General features: G+C 41.7%; 1 protein-coding gene across 4 annotated transcripts in view; it reads left to right on the top strand.

Annotated features, from left to right (window-relative positions):
* Positions 1–2816: 2816 nt before the first annotated feature.
* The window catches only part of SLAIN1 (SLAIN motif family member 1), a 56984-nt gene continuing 44039 nt past the window's right edge, over positions 2817–15761 (top strand). For all 4 annotated transcript variants that reach the window (XM_044927191.2, XM_025262712.3, XM_006076472.4 and 1 more), the window contains exon 1: positions 2817–3569. In XM_044927191.2, coding sequence (XP_044783126.2) covers positions 2956–3569 — 614 coding nt within the window. In that variant the 5' untranslated portion in view covers positions 2817–2955. The remainder of the gene's footprint in view (positions 3570–15761) is intronic.

Below are 15761 nucleotides of genomic sequence, written 5' to 3'. Positions count from 1 at the left end.
TATCTGTGAAACTAGGATAATGGACTGTTCCTAGATTTACTTGGAGAATCAGATTTACAGACTCAGGAAGAAACTACGCTGTCTTTGCAATTTTGTGGATGAATCAATTTGGTGTCCATAGATACTATTCCAGGTATAGTGAAAAATACAAATCAAAATAAGTTATTTTCTCTCTTGAATTTCACTAGAGTGACCCAGTGACCACAATTCTGGAGTGTAAGGAATGGGGAGCACTGGTGAAATACCTGTTTCTTTATCTGATTTTGAATGTGCGATAGATGGATAATTCTCATCAATTTATGGTGTTTCAAATGTATACTTAAAGTATAAAATTTTTAATGAGATATGTGCCTTTATTTTCCATATCTTGTTTGTAAATCTCTGCAATCACCCCATGTATTTCATTTAAAACAAAAATATTTTAAAATTGAGAAGCTAGGCATGCACTTTCAACACACAGAGCTTACAAATTTGCATCAAAATAAAAAAAAAATCAAGACTGCTTAATTGAAACCTTGACACCATCAACCTCTTTAATTACGTGTTAAAGAGACAGGCATCCTAGAGATAAGCAACTTAAAATCAGTGTGCATTTTGAGTGTTTCTGGGGTGTGTACATATGTAATTCCCAGAAGGGGGAAAAAAAGAGGTGCTTTCATAGAAAAGAAAGAGATGATTTAAAATTTCTCTATTCCTGAATTTCTTCACACTTAAAAAACAGGAAGAGGGCAAATTTTTCTTTCTGGAAGAAGAATGCAGAATAGAAATTTAGGATGGGAACGTTTCATCTCTTTGCGAGGTCTAAATTTCAAGGAATGCTCTCTTTGGAAACAACAAAGATTTTTTAAAATACTAATTGCTACTTAGAAAACAGTTCTCAGGATTGACTACTGATTGCTTGGATGTATTCTATACACCTTACTGAGTATATGGGGGAGGAGCGGGATTTTTTCCTCTCCTTCTCCAGAGTATATAAATTTTGCAGAAAAATGACTCCTTTTCTTTATGTCTTAATTCTGTCTTTGCTCTTCTGCTCCTATTCCCAATTTCTTTTGCTAATGTGGAACCCAGCAGCTCTTTGTTCTCATTGTATCTGTTGTCTCCCTTTGTGTTGCAAGGATACTGCTCTCTGCATCTGCCACTGAGCATGCGGAAAATCCTTCCATAGATTCTTCACTTTAGGACTTTCAGTAGAATTACTCCACTTCTCCAGGTTTTAGTAATAACCAGAATATCTAGAAGCTAGACGGAAACTTGGAAAGGTGATGGGTGATACAGGTGGTTCCGGTGGTCTAGCAAGCTGGGACGCTTGGTAGGAAGACTCAGGGAACCAATTACACATATTTATCTGATTTACGGAAGATCTCACCAAGCAAGTGAAATGGTGATCACCCTCCCTACACATAGAAGTTGGAGATATAAATGGGCAACTGACAAGACACAAGTGTTTCTGAGCAGGAAGGCACAGAGCTGTATCTGTCATAAAACCAACAGATACAATATGGGAGCAGTTCCAGAGGGATGGTCACGCAGACTGGTATGGAAAAGTCCCAGAGCTTCACTAGATAGTGTATCATCTGAGGATGAGAGCCAGTTGTGCGGAAGTGTCTTATAATAAAGCCCTCAGACTTTTCTCCGTGTTAAACACCCCCAATTGCTACGTCAATATTAATGGAATGAAACTTGACTCAATTCTTCTGCTTAAGAACCCTTCCCCAACCCCGTTTAAAAGCAGATCTATCAATAATTTCCGGAAGATGGAAGAAAAGGCAGTTCGCAGGAGAGACAGGGGTACCCGGGTCAGAGTTCCTAGGTTTTCTGCTTTTCTTCCCCACCCCCACCCCAGAAAGACCTAAGAGCTTATAAATTATTTAACAGATGGAACATCATTCAATTTTACTAATGTTTCTCCCATAATGATTTTTTTGTCTGTTTTGTTCACTTGAATGCTTGGCCAACTTTTAGAACGGTATCTGGCGCAGAGTTAGGAGCTCAAAGATCTTTTGTTTAATGAATGTATGATTATATACATGGTATAAAAATGCTCTTTTTCGTGTTAAACATTGGCGGTAGTAGAACAGTTCAAATCGGACGACTTTAGAATAAGCTGGACACTTGGCTCTTTACCAACTGGTCACTCTCCCCCTCTTAGTGAGAGGGCGATTTTCTTTCTCCTGGACTCTTCGCTCTCTCACCACTCTGTTTTTGCATTACCAATTAGGGGCTTAACAGCATCATCTCAAAGCCTTTCCGCTCCACGTTTTTACTCTTTGGTACTCATCGTTCCCTGGCCTTTTGGATTTCGATTGGTTTAACCAGCTAGTGGCTAGTAGATGCTGTCGTTCAGCACAAGCGCTCTGGCAAAAGACCAAACCTGCGGCCATTCTCTGCCCCCAGCCAAGGCAGGCACCTGCAGCGCCTGCTTTTTTGGAACACCGCCCCTGGTTCTCAAGTCGGCGCAGTTCGCTCCCCGGCCGCGGCTAGAGGAAGTGCCCGTGGCGGGAAAGTGCTGGCCGCGTCCAATCAGGCACCTGGGATTGGGTAGCGTGGGCGGGGGCGGTGGCCCAAGGACCCCGGCCCGCGCCCCGCCCCTCGCGAGCGCCTCGGGCCCCCACCTCAAAGTCCTGTCCTACACCCCGGCCCCGCCCACCCGGCGCCCGCGCCCCGCCCCGCCCGGGGGCCGCGGCTAAAACCCGGAGCCTTCTCTGCGCCCAGGGGACTGGAGGGACGCTCTGAGCATGTGCAGAGCGGCTCGGCGGCTGCTGCTTCGGCGGGAGGCTGGGCCCGGGTGCTGATGCGAATCGCCCGCTCGGCCTCCGCCTAGCGAGGTCGGCCGTCCGGGCCGGGGCGGTAAGGAAGGAGCCGTAGCTTCTCCCTGCGACGCGAGGAGCTGGTGCTTCGGCACGCCCCCACCCCCCACCCCCCCGGGTGTCCGAGGCGCCCTCTGGGCCCACGATGATGGCGGAGCAGGTGAAATGCGCTTCGGCGGGGGGCGGCTCCGGAGCGGGCTCCGGGCAGGTGGTGAACACCGAGCTGGAGGTGAAGAAGCTGAAGGAGCTGGTGCGCATGCTGGAGAAGCAGAACGAGCAGCTGCGTAGCCAGACGGCCACCGCGTCCGCCGCCCCGCACCTGCTGCTCCTGTCGCCGCCGCCGCCGCCCGCCGCGCCACCGCCCGCCGGGGCCTGTAGCCCCTTGGCCCCGCGGAGCCCTCCGGCCGCCGCCGCCGCCTCGGGGGGCCTGGGGTTGGGGCTGGCTTTGGCTGCTGGGGGCGGCGGCGGCAGCGGCGGCTCCAGCCCCGCTTTCCCGGGGACCTACTGCCTGCCCAGCCCGGCGCCCTCCCTGCTCTGCAGCCTGGCGCAGCCCCCCGAGGCTCCCTTCGTCTACTTCAAGCCTGCGGCGGGCTTCTTCGGCGCGGGCGGCGGCGGCGGCGGCCCGGAGCCCGGGGGCGCGGGGACACCGCCGGGGGCCGCCGCCGCGCCCTCCTCGCCGCCCCCCACGCTGCTGGACGAGGTGGAGCCGCTGGACCTGGAGAGCTTGGCCGCCTGGCGGGAAGAGGACGACTACACCTGGTATTGCCGAGCTCCGCTGCGATCCCCGGGGAGGGCGAGGGCTGGGCGGGAGAGTGGGGGGACCACAGCCATCGTCCGTAGACGGGGTGACCAGGCAGATGCTGAGCTGGGCGATAAGCAGAGGCTGTTGAACCAGGGTGGAAACCTATTTTCTCATAGTTCAGGCTGATCCATCAACAGGCTGACCCGTTGTCTGGCGATGAGCTAGCTGGTCCTTTTCATCTCCTTGTTTTGTCTTTGCTGATGATTGGGTACCAAAGCTCCTCGTTAGCGTTAACTGCAAAATCCACGCTGTCTTTTTGTCACTCAGTCCTGCTTTTTTTTTTCTTCTTCCAGTCTTTTGGGGGATGGGTAGGGGTTGGCTTCTATCTGCGCTGTTACTGTTCTGTCCTCCCAAACCAAGACTGGGGGCAGCATTGGCGTGCTGTCCCTACCTCCGTGGTACCCTAAGCCACCTAGTGATGGTTCTCTCTCGAAGAGGTTCGTTCTGTCTGTTGATTGTCTTCATTTGCTACATCTTTGATAGCTTCTCACTTCAGAGACTGACTTGCTTTTCGCAGTGTGCTGAACTCAATGGCTTTCCTGTCAGTAACGGTGATAAGAAAAAAAAAGCTTTTCGGGGAATGGTGTGAGCAGCTTGAAGGCACTCTGTTACCTAGGACCCGAGGAACTTGCTTAAAAAAATAAATTCGTGATTGAAGAAAAGTGAGCTTAGAGAAGCTGCTTTTATTTATTTTTTTTAGGAACTACAAGTTATCAGAAAACTTGAGGCTGGCAGCCCTTCTTCGGTTGAAATCTGTTAGCTCTATTTTCACAGATCAGTGGGTACCTGGGGGCGGTAGTGGTTGGAGTTCTGATTTCTTTATTTGTAATGGTGCTTGCTCATGGAGTAGTCACTTCATGCCTATTTAGGTTGGTTCACGTTGTCCTTGGTCACTAGAGGCAGTGTGATGTGGTCAGATGAGTAGATCCTTCAGATCAGGTAGGACTTAGATTCAGGCCTGGTGAATGAACAGCATTCACCTCTACTTAGCAGTGGCCTGAAGAATAGTTGTAGTCCTTCTCTCTATAATCTCAGGTCCTCTTCCTGTCTTCACTCTGGGTTTTCCTCACTTTCTTTGTGTTTCTGTTCCATGATTGCTAAGGAGGGAATGAGAGATGGAGAACCTTTTTGGTTCCTTTTTTTCCGCACTCTTACGGTGAGAACCGTGACTGTAGGGTTCACTAATTGACTTGATTCTGAGAGTCAAAATACTTGGAGCTCTTTCTATAAATAGGGGTAGTCATCCTCCTTCTGATTAAGTTCAGGCAGCTGGGCAGGAGGCACAGGTTGTAAATATTGAAGCCACTCACTGCTTTCTGGAACTTTAACCATTTCATTTTTGTAAAGTCCAGGCTGTATTGTAACTTCAAATATAGCCTGAATATGGCACCAGAAAATGCCCTCATGGTGGTTCTTAAGGTTGTTCCTAGTAACTGTGAACCCTTTCGCCACTTTCAAATTATTTTAGATTGATTTAGTCCCCACTTGGCCTTTTCTGGAGATGTGTACTTAAATAATAGAAGGAAACTTACTGTATTTTGGATGGGGATCGATCCTGTGCTTTAAAACTGTTAGCATTTTAAAACTTATGATATACTTACTATTTTACAAGTGTATTAGATTTACTAGCACATATGTTGTGAATATAATTGTAATATTTTCTTTTATTAAATAGATTTCAACTATATTTTGTTATCCTCCAACTGTTGCTAGTATTTTGATACCTAGGGTTTCCTTTTGTAGTTAAATTTTTGTCAAAACAGCATTAAAGTAACTTAAAAAATCACCTACTTAATGAGATTAGCCAATTAGCACTTCAGATGATTTGAAGCAAATCTAACCAGGTTTGAGTTGTAGCAGGATTTACTAATTTCACTCATCAAGTATATAGGTGAATGAATAAATCAATGCCTTGACACTTTACGGATGTTTCTACAGACCAATGGGACACTGTTTAGAGTATCTTCTTCAGAACAAACCAGGGTTAGAATCCCAAGTGGAAAAACAGGGAGGGGTTGTTAATCTTAGTGGGATGGACTTAAATTTTTTTTAAAGTCCTCTGATTTATAGAAAACTTCCTATCATAGCACTTTTATACATTGAGATTTTTGTATTGCAGTACTTGGTTTATTGCTGAACAAGCAGTCAACGGGATTTACTTTTCAAAACTAAGCCCACTTGTTGATGCTTGAAGAGTTCTCTGATGTTCCTTCATCCCTATAAACCTCATCTTCCATCCTGGTGACGTCATTTGGCTTCCATGATGTGTTTGCAGGAGAGCAGCTTCACTTCCCACCCCTATTTATTAAGAAACAATTAAAGCTGACAAAATATGTATTTGATTATTTTTAAAAAATTTTAAAATTTTACATATTCATGTAAAAGACAAAACACAGACGTGAATATAAAGTCACAAAGGTCTTCTCTTTTGTCCTTAATTTACTACTGTGACTGAGTTAACCTTGTTAACCTTCAAGATAATTATACAAATTAACATGCAAATGTACACATCAGTACTTTTACACTTAGCTTTCATTGTATGTATCTTGCCAGTCTGTCCCCCTGTGCAAACAGTTGGATCATTTTTTCCCTGCAAACTTTAAACTTTTTATTTTGTATTGGATTATAGCTGATTAACATTTTGTGGTAGTTTCAGGTATAGAGTGAAGGGGCTCTGCCTTACATATACATGGATCCTTTCTCCCCCAAACCCACTTCCTATCCAGGCTGACACATAACATTGAGTAGAGTTCTGTGTCTTATACAACAGGCTCTTGTTGGTTATCCATTTTGAATGTAGCAGTGTGTACATGACCTTCCCAAACTCCCTAACTATCCCTTTGTCCCCGCAATCATAAGTTGGTTTTCTAAGTCTATAAGTCTCTTCCTGTTTTGTAAGTTCATTTGTATCTTTTCTTTTTAGATTCGCTATTAAAGTAACACTGTTAAGGAATAAGTTACTGTTAACTTTTATTACCTACAATTTTTCATGCATTTTTATCATGACTTGATCCTAATGGGTTAAACAAATTGATTATTTAGAATAGTACTTCCTGCTTAAATGTCCTAGAGAAAGTTTAGGAAAGAAAGTTCGCAAATGTAGGTTAATCATTGAACGTTTTAGAAGTTCTTTTATGCAAGGCTACTTCAAATAAAATCTTAGACTATAACTGTTCACCTTCTATTACAACCTAGGCAAAATTTGGCTCAAGAGAAAACAGTGAATAACAGAATAACATTTGCTTGGTGATAGTTTATTAATCAGTCAGATCTCATAGGCCTTTTTTCCCAAACAAGTTATTTACCTAAAAGCATCTTCTGATTAAAAAAAATTGGATGTAAGAACGATGTGTTCTGCTTTTTGTTTTGAAGAAAAGCTTTGAAACAAAACAATTGTCTCATTTCTTCAAATTCTTATCTTAGTTGAATTTTAAAGTGTTTAACTTTGCCTCAGTATAGTGTGGTTATTTTAGCAGCACAGTTCTGCTAGAAATAAATGTGTGAAAATTAAGTTGGTGGTTTCAGAATCTTAAGTCCAGTTATTACAATCCTATAGTAAACTTTACATTCTGCTCTGCTGTTGATGCCATCATATTACGAACTTGACAGCCTCAGCTCTCCAGGAGACCACAGACTAGAAAGTACAGCGGAGAAACTGATCATCAGCAGCAAATTAAAAGCTCAAAAGGACTAAAGTCCCAGTTCACGCACGGATGATCTGCTGGTCTGTGCAGAAGGATGTTTTAAAGGGCTCTGTCCCAGTGTCACCAGGCCAAAAAGGCCCAGGGTCCTTCTTAGGACCAGGAGAGGGAATCAGACTGGTATGAAGTAGCCATGGGAACAGTAAGTCATTAAGTGCATACTGGACCTTTCTCTGACCTATTTCAGTGTTAAGGGACTGAAGCTCCAAGGAGAAATAACTTATGTGAACCTCTTCAGTTATTTACTGAAAGAATTGACTAAAAATCAGGTTATGTGGATTCAAAAGCATTTATACCATTGATTATTTTTTTTTTCCTCCAGGCATGGTTGTGACCCATTAGTAGGCTCCGAAGTCCATTTCATGGACTGACCTGTATTATTTTTTAATGAAGTGCAATAGACTATAAAATTAGGATCAGAGTGCCTGTATCTTATAATGCAAACATAGGTTGATTAAACTTATTTCAGTTTTATGTGTATATGTCCTATGTTGAAATAGTAAGTGCACTTGTGCATTATGGCTAAAGTTAGAATTTTCTAACTCCAGGGTTTTCTGTTTTAAAGCAAAATGGATTTGGAAAAACAAGTAGAAGAGCACAGTTCCGTGAGGATAGTGTAGCGCTGGGGCGTCTCAGGGCCTGCACACCTCAACCAGAAGACGAGCGTATTCAGACAATGCCAAGATTAAAACATGCCAGCTGATATAAAATATAACCATATAAGGAAACATTTATTTTAGTGGAGTGGCAATTAGCAGAGTATTGGGGTTTATGTAAAAGGGGTGTGGCAGGGATTTTAACTTGCTCAGTTGGGAAGCACGGGAGAAAAGTTCTTAATGATACAAGGGTAAAATGGTGGTATATACAAATTACGGAAAGCTTAGTGAATGAGATATTCATCCTCCTCGTATAACATCAAGGCCCTGGACAGCTGGCTAAAATCATTGCCAGTTTTGCATCAAAGCTGTTGAACACCTTGTGCTATACATATGGCACAGCTAAATTAGACCACCTAAACTGTTTTTTTTTTTTTTTTCATAATTGATTTTCAGTGAAAAGACCAGAGGGTACTTCACTTTCTGACAATGCTAATTGAAAATACGCAGTGTTTTCTCAGAGCAAGGGGAGTTGACTGAAGTCTGTGCTGATGTGCCTTCTTAAATGAATAACTTTGAAAACCCTGCAGGGAGAGGTTGAAATCGAGTTTAGATCTAAATGTGGAGGGAGAGGGAGTGTCTGCTTTAGGACCCTTCAATAACTAAAATTTAGACTTGATGTATCCTTTTAAATAGTTTAGTGGGGGTAGATTTCTGACCGGCTTAACCCTAGCAGGTGCTACTGAATCTAAGCTGACTAAAGATTGATTGATTGTGCTAATCAGCTACCGTGTTTTACCTTTCCTTAATATAAAACTCCTAGTGATTGAAGCCTCTTAAAATGGCTTACCTGAAAATTGACACGTTTTCCTTTTCCGTGACAGGTCTGTGATATGCATGTAATTGTTTTGCAGTAACATTTATTTTTGATTATCTGCAAAAAGGTTGTTTTTAGAACCAAACGTTGAGATTAGCCAAGACAATTTTTCTAGACATTCTGAAATACATTTGAAGCCTTAAGGGTTATTATGGTAGACTTTGAATATTCCTTTTGGAAGTTTTGAAGAGAGGGGAAGGAAAATTAGAGTGTGACGTTTTAAATGATAGCTTTTCTAATATTTGTAGGATCCTCAAGTGTTAGACTAAGGCTTTTTAGATATTCTTGCCAGATTCTAACATACATCAATGAAACAGTAGAAGGTGAAAGAGCAATTGGTAGGAGGTATGTTGTATTAACAGTGGCAAATTAGGATATTGTAAATATTGCTGGCATTGTAATGATGAGGTGAACTCGATGACTTCTTAGAAGATAAGAGCCATTTACGAGCAACACAGGTTTTACCTTGCTTATGTCATTTTGGAGACATACTCAGGGAGTTTGTAACCACATGGTCTTCATAACTAATTGCCCTTTACTTCCTTTTAAATCCAGTTCTAGGCCTAGCCAGAGACGTAGTGGGGCTCAAAACCATCCTGGGAACTTTGTTTTAGAGGCTGACTTAAAAATGATCCTTTGTCTTCATGCCATATATTTTCATAGTGCTTCTAAAGTTCTGTCAAAGTAATACAATAAATAGGATGTAAATAATACAAAAAACGCATCTATACAGAGACCTATTACAGAAAGCAACTGTCTGCTACCCCTGAGTCTTCCATATAGATACTGCTGTATACTCCCTTAGCAGTTTCTTCATTCTTTATTTCTAAAGTCTTTATACTACATGATCTTAAAAAGCTATAGACTTGTTTTGGAAAATAAAGACTAAGCACTCTTCCCTTCATCTGCCATATGTTCTTCCCTTTCTCATAAGGGTTTTCATAGTTTCTTCCCTTAAATCGTTAGTTATTACTGTTACTAGCTGAGCCCTGTTAATTGTATGATACATTCATTTTCTCTAATCTCTTTGTTCTTCCCAAGAGTTAGTAACAGCCTCTCTCTTTTCTTTTTACTTTCTTTAATCCCTTGTTACGAATTATTTTTCTAAACATGCTCCTGGAGTCATAAAGTTTCTCAAGAAGGTCAAAAATATTTGATGATACCTTAAATCTGTTTTTAAAAATCTACTTTGCAGTGCCATCCCTTCTAGAATGCTTAATTCCATCGCTCCATCCTTTACTGCTGGCTCCTTAGACTAGAGGCACAGTGCTGTTGTCTTTGGTAATTCCTTCGGTTTCTTGGTAGTATTGATCTCCTGTTTCATAAACCTTTGTCTCAGAATTTCATTTATTCTTGTGGGTGGGGTGCAGCCTCAGTAGCTTTCTGAGGACATGCACGAGAAGGACTTTGAAATCTTGTGTATTTGAAAATGTCAGTATTCTGTTCTCATGCAAGATTCATAGTTGGGCTGGCTATAAAAGTCTAAGTCAGTTATTTTTCCTCATGTGTAAGGGCCCTGTTCCATTGTTTCAGTTTTTATTGTTTTACAGCTGTTGAAGTGCACTGTGATTTGGACGGTGAAATCTTTGTGACTTTTTCTTTAGTTTTCTTTCTTTATCCCTAAGGCTCTTAAGTGTCATTGTGTACCTTGTATGGGTCTGTCTGTCCACTTGTTGCACTGGGCATTTGTGGGCGCCTTCAGTCTAGAACTTGATGGCCTGCCTTCAACTTTGGAAAATTTTTGGCCTTTACAAAAACTTTCTTCACTTTCATATTGTTTAGAACTTATAATAGTCGGATGGGCCCTGCCTGGTACAATCGTTTAATTTTCTTATCCCTCTCCTCCTGTTGTTAATCTTTGTGTTTTGCTCCTCAACTTGATCTTTCAAAGACTTCCTCAACTTGATCTTTCAAGCTCACTTATTGAATGTTTTGTTTCTTCTATGAACAGTTTAAAAGTTTCATTTGCCAAGAAAGAAGGAACTGCTTCTTTGTAAATATCCTGGTTTTGTCTTGTGAATACAACATTTTTTTCTCAGATGATGTCAGTTATAATTGTCTTGGACTTTTCATCTGTTACCTGCATTGTTTTTCTCTTTACTTCTTTTTTCCCCTTCTACTTTTAGTCTCATGGTTTTACTTAAAAGGAATATTCCATGTATCTGATGTCTTTTGTTGTCAGTTCATACCCAAAGGTGGTATTGAAATCGATCTGTCAAGGCTCTGTGTGAGTGGAGCTCTTTGGCTGACTTTACTAGACATGGGGTGGGTGGTCAGTTGAGGTTTCATTACCTCTAGGTATTCTCTTGGGTTCATCTGTGTCTCCAAACATACACTTTCTGTACTCCTGGGAGATAGAAGGCAGTCAGCTTTAGGAATGTAAAAGGGAAAACAGGGCAAGTTAGCAACATTTTCAGTTAGTCCCTCTGGTTCAGTGAGGTGCTTCCTCTCTCTTTCAGCTAAGTTTGGTGTGCCTGAAGTCAGTTTCTCTGGGTCACCCTTAGCCACATAGTAAGCCTCTGGTCTTAGGCGGTGGTGGAGGAGTGGTGGGACTGTGCGTATGCAGTAGAGGAGGTGATCTGAGGTCCCAGTTATTCCTTATGCAGACTTTCAAGTGAATTCTTTGCTTTCAGTCATAGGCTCACCTCCATAGTCTATGAACTGCAGGATAGGGGTGAGACATAGTAGCAGAAAGCATGAATGGACAACGGAAGATGAAAGAGATAACTCCCTGTACGTGACCATGGCGGAGCGGGTCCCAGAGCAGTCGCAAATGCCTCTGGGACGTGAGTGCTGCTTTTCAATGTGCTGTAAGGCCATGTGGTCAAATGAGAGAACCAGATTACGTGGGCATGGAGAGATTAAGGACGTCTTTCTAAGGGGATCCCCTGCAAGTGAAAAGCAAAACACGCTGCCAAAAAAACCCCCAGACTGGTGGGAGTGTGTGAAATCCCGAGGCAGGCTGGTTGGTGGAGGTTTCTAGTGGCAGGAGGAAGGAGCAGTTGTCCCGGGAGATGCTGGAGGTGATGTGCCGAGACGTACTTCACATGGGCGCTGAGATAGGTTTGTAAACAAGCCAAGGCTCAGACAGTGCATGAACTTGTGTGTGTATTAAGCAGTGAGGAAGTTTTATTAAAAGAAACTGAAATATAAGGAAGTTGCACGGTGGCTAGTGTTGTGGCTCATGTCTGTGGGGCTGTGGCACCTGCCTGATAGATGGCAGCTCCGGGCTCACTGAAGGACAGGATGCAGTCAGCTGCTTATTGTCTTGTGACATTTTTAATAAAGACTCATTACTGTGTAAGTGAACTGTGAAGTGCATATATTTAAAATGTACTATTTTGTATATATTGACGTATGTATAATCCATAAAGCTATCACCACAGCCAAGATTCTGAATAGATTCCAGCACTCCAAACTTCCTTGTGGCCTCTTGTATTTCATTCTCTCCTGATCCTGACCACCTCCAACTCAGCCACTGGTCTGTTTTCTGTCAGTCGAGGTTAGTTTGCATTTTCTGCACTTCTTTATCAGTGAAATCACAGAGCATGTCCTTTTTTTGTTTGGTCTGGCTTCTTTAAATCAAGGTATGACAAGTCCCCTACATATAAATGAGTTCTTTCTGAGAGTGCATTTGTAAGTCCAGCAGTTAGCCTGGGTGCTCAGCTAACACAATTGGCTATATAGTACTATGCTGTAATAGGTTTATAATACTTTTAACACAAATAATGTTAATACATAAAAAACAAAGAAAAGACACTTTTAAACTTTCAGTAGAGTACCTTAAAAAGTACAGTAGTACAGTACAGCGGCTCTACCGTTGTTTTGCCTTGCTTCACTCGATTATTTTCACTTTTGTTTCCACTGTTATTGCTTGTCACCTCTTAGTAGTACCCACTACATCTCTGCTGCTTTTCCCCTTGCTTACATACATCATGGGTTTAAAAATAGTGTCCTCTATACAGTCCTACACAGTAAAGTACACAAAAGACCGACCAATTATAGAGGATGCACGCATGTTCACTGAGCGTATGCCAGTCACATGAACCATTACAACTTAACGTGATTAGTTGGATACGAATGCATGTTTGCAGCTTTGAAAGTTTGTGATTTGAAGGTTCTGATGTAGGGGACTTTATTTAATCATTTTGAAATTCACGTGTTATATGAATCACTAGTTCATTTCTTTTTATTGTGAGGGTTTTAGATGATAGGGACACAATAATGGTTTGTCTTATCTGTTTATCCTTTTATGAACATTGAGGTTTTCAGTTTGGGGCTATTAAGTCTGTGTGTGGACACACAGCATTTGTGTCTTTCTGGTAAATACTTTATGACTTTTGAGTGGCTGGATCAGAGAGTAGGTGTATGTTAATTTTTAAAAAAGAAGCTGCCAGAATCTTTTCCAAAGTGTTTGTGCCATTTTATATTTCCACTGGCAGTGTAGCAGAGTTTCGTTTGCAGCAGATTGTCACCAAGGCTTGCTATGGCTAGTCTTCTCCTTAGGCATTCTAATAGCTGTGTAGCAGTGTCTCACTGGGGCTCTCATTTTTCCCTAATGAGTAATGGTGAGCATCTTTTCAACATCTGTTTGCCATCCATTAATCTTTGGCGAAATGTCTGTTTAAATCTTTTGTTAATTTTTTAAAAACTGGGTTGCTTATTGAGTTTGCAGAATTTCATATATATTCCCCTTATAAGTTCTTTTATCTGATAAATGATTTGTAAGTATTTTCTCCCAATCCATGGTTAGTGATTCATTCTCTTAATAGTCTGTTTCAAAGAGCAGAGAGACTTGTTAGTTTTGGTGAAGTCCAGTTTTTTTTTTTTCTTTTCTAGATCATGCTTTCAGTCTAAAAAATGTATCTAAGTAATACTTGCCAACCCAAAGACAGCAGGACTTTCATCTATGGTTTCTTCTAAAAGTTTTACAGTTTAGGTTTCACATTTTTGTGATCTGTTTTGAGTTAACTTTGGATATTGTGTCAAGTATGGATCAAGGCTCACTTTTTGCATGTATTTGTTCCAGCACTGTTCGTTCAAAACACTGCCTCTTGTTCATTGAATTGTCTTTGCAGTTTGTCAAAAATCAGTTTTCCATGTATTTGTATTTCTATTTATGGACCATCTGTTTTTTCCATTGATCTATTTATCTTCATGCCATCTTATTGATAAATTGTCTTCATTACTGTAGTCTTGTGATAAGACTTAATTAGTTAGCAGTAGCTCTCCGAATTCATTGTTTTGGCTATTCTAGGATCTTTGCACTTACATATGAATTTTAGAATCAGCTTTTACAAAAAGCCTGCTGAGATTTTGATTGGAATTTTGTTAAATGGATCAATTTAGGGCTAAGTGACATCTTCACAATATTTAGTTTTCTGACCCATGGACATGGCCTGTCTATATATATATCTTTTAAAATTTCTCTCAGGACGATTATTATAGTTTTCAAGGAAAAGGTCTTGGCATCTTTCATCAGATTTATCCTTAGGCATCTTGTGGTTTTTTAAATGCTATTGTAAATGGAAGTGAAATCTCAAAAGTACTGATTGTTACTAATTTTTTTTTTTTTAGTTGCTCTTTTCTTTTGTACTTTGATCTGGTGTTCTACACTTTTGTTGCTAAGCTCACTTATTCTAGTATTTTTTTGTATATTCTGGGCTTCACTGATAGCTCAGTTGGTAAAGAATCCACCTGCAATGCAGGAGACCCTGGTTCAACTCCTGGGTCAGGAGGATCCCGTGGAGAAGGGATAGGCTACCCACTCCAGTATTCTTGGGCTTTCCTGCTGGCTCAGCTGGTAAAGAATCCGCCTGCAATGCAGGATACCTGGGTTCAATCCCTGGATTGGTAAGATCCCCTGGAGAAGGGAAAGGCTACCCACTTCAGTATTCTGGCCTGGAGAATTCCGTGGACTGTATGGTCCATGGAGTTGCAAAGAGTTGGGCTTGACTAAGCAACTTTCACTTCACTTTATTTATTCCTCAGTGTTTTACATAGATGATCATGTCATAAAACAGATAAACTTGTTTCTATCCAAGCCAAATTGTTGCCTGATTGCAGTGGCCAGAACCTGCAGACCTCGTATTGTTCTTGATATTAAAGGGGAAGTGTTCAGCCTTTCACCGTTCAGTTCAGTTCAGTCGCTCAGTTGTGTCCGACTCTGCGACCCCATGAATCGCAGCACGCCAGGTCTCCCTGTCCATCACCAACTCCCGGAGGTCACTCAGACTCATGTCCATCCAGTCGGTGATGCCATCCAGCCATCTCATCCTCTGCTGTCCCCTTCTCCTCCTGCCCCCAATCCCTCCCAGCATCAGTCTTTTCCAGTGAGTCAGCTCTTCGCATGAGGTGGCCAAAGTACTGGAGTTTCAGCTTTCACCGTTAAGGAGCCTTTTTTTGTGGTCATTTAGTTTCGAAATCGTGTCTACTCTTGCAACCCCATGGACTGTAGCCTGCCAGGCTCCTTTGTCCATGGGATTCTCCAGGCAAGAATACTGGAGTGGGTTGCCATTTCCTTCTCCAAGCTTTTTTTGTAGATGTCTTTAATAAGACTGATGATGTTTCCTCCTGTTTCCAATTTACTGAGTTTTTATCAGGAATGGATGTCATATGTTTTTCTTTGTATTTTGAGATTATCATATGGTTTTTCTATTTTAGTATATGTGGTAAGTTACACTGATATTTGAATGTTAAGCCAACCTTTCATTCCTGGGATAAATCTCACTTGGTAATGATGTATTCCTTTTACATATGGTTGTACTGAATTCGCTAAAACATTTAGACCTGTTGGTTCTGTGTTCATAAGGGGTATTGGTCTTCAGTTTCTTACCTTGTAATGTCTGTATCTGGTTTGGGTATCAGGTTTCATGGCTATGCTGGTCTCAGACTGTTAGCATGTGGCTGTCTCTTCTATTATTTTGAAAGAATTCGTGAAGAATTGTTGTTCCTCAAATACTTGGTAGAATTAGA

Source organism: Bubalus bubalis, chromosome 13, assembly GCF_019923935.1.
Source record: "Bubalus bubalis isolate 160015118507 breed Murrah chromosome 13, NDDB_SH_1, whole genome shotgun sequence".
Lineage (NCBI taxonomy): Eukaryota > Metazoa > Chordata > Mammalia > Artiodactyla > Bovidae > Bubalus > Bubalus bubalis.
This window is presented reverse-complemented; position numbering and strand designations above follow the sequence as displayed.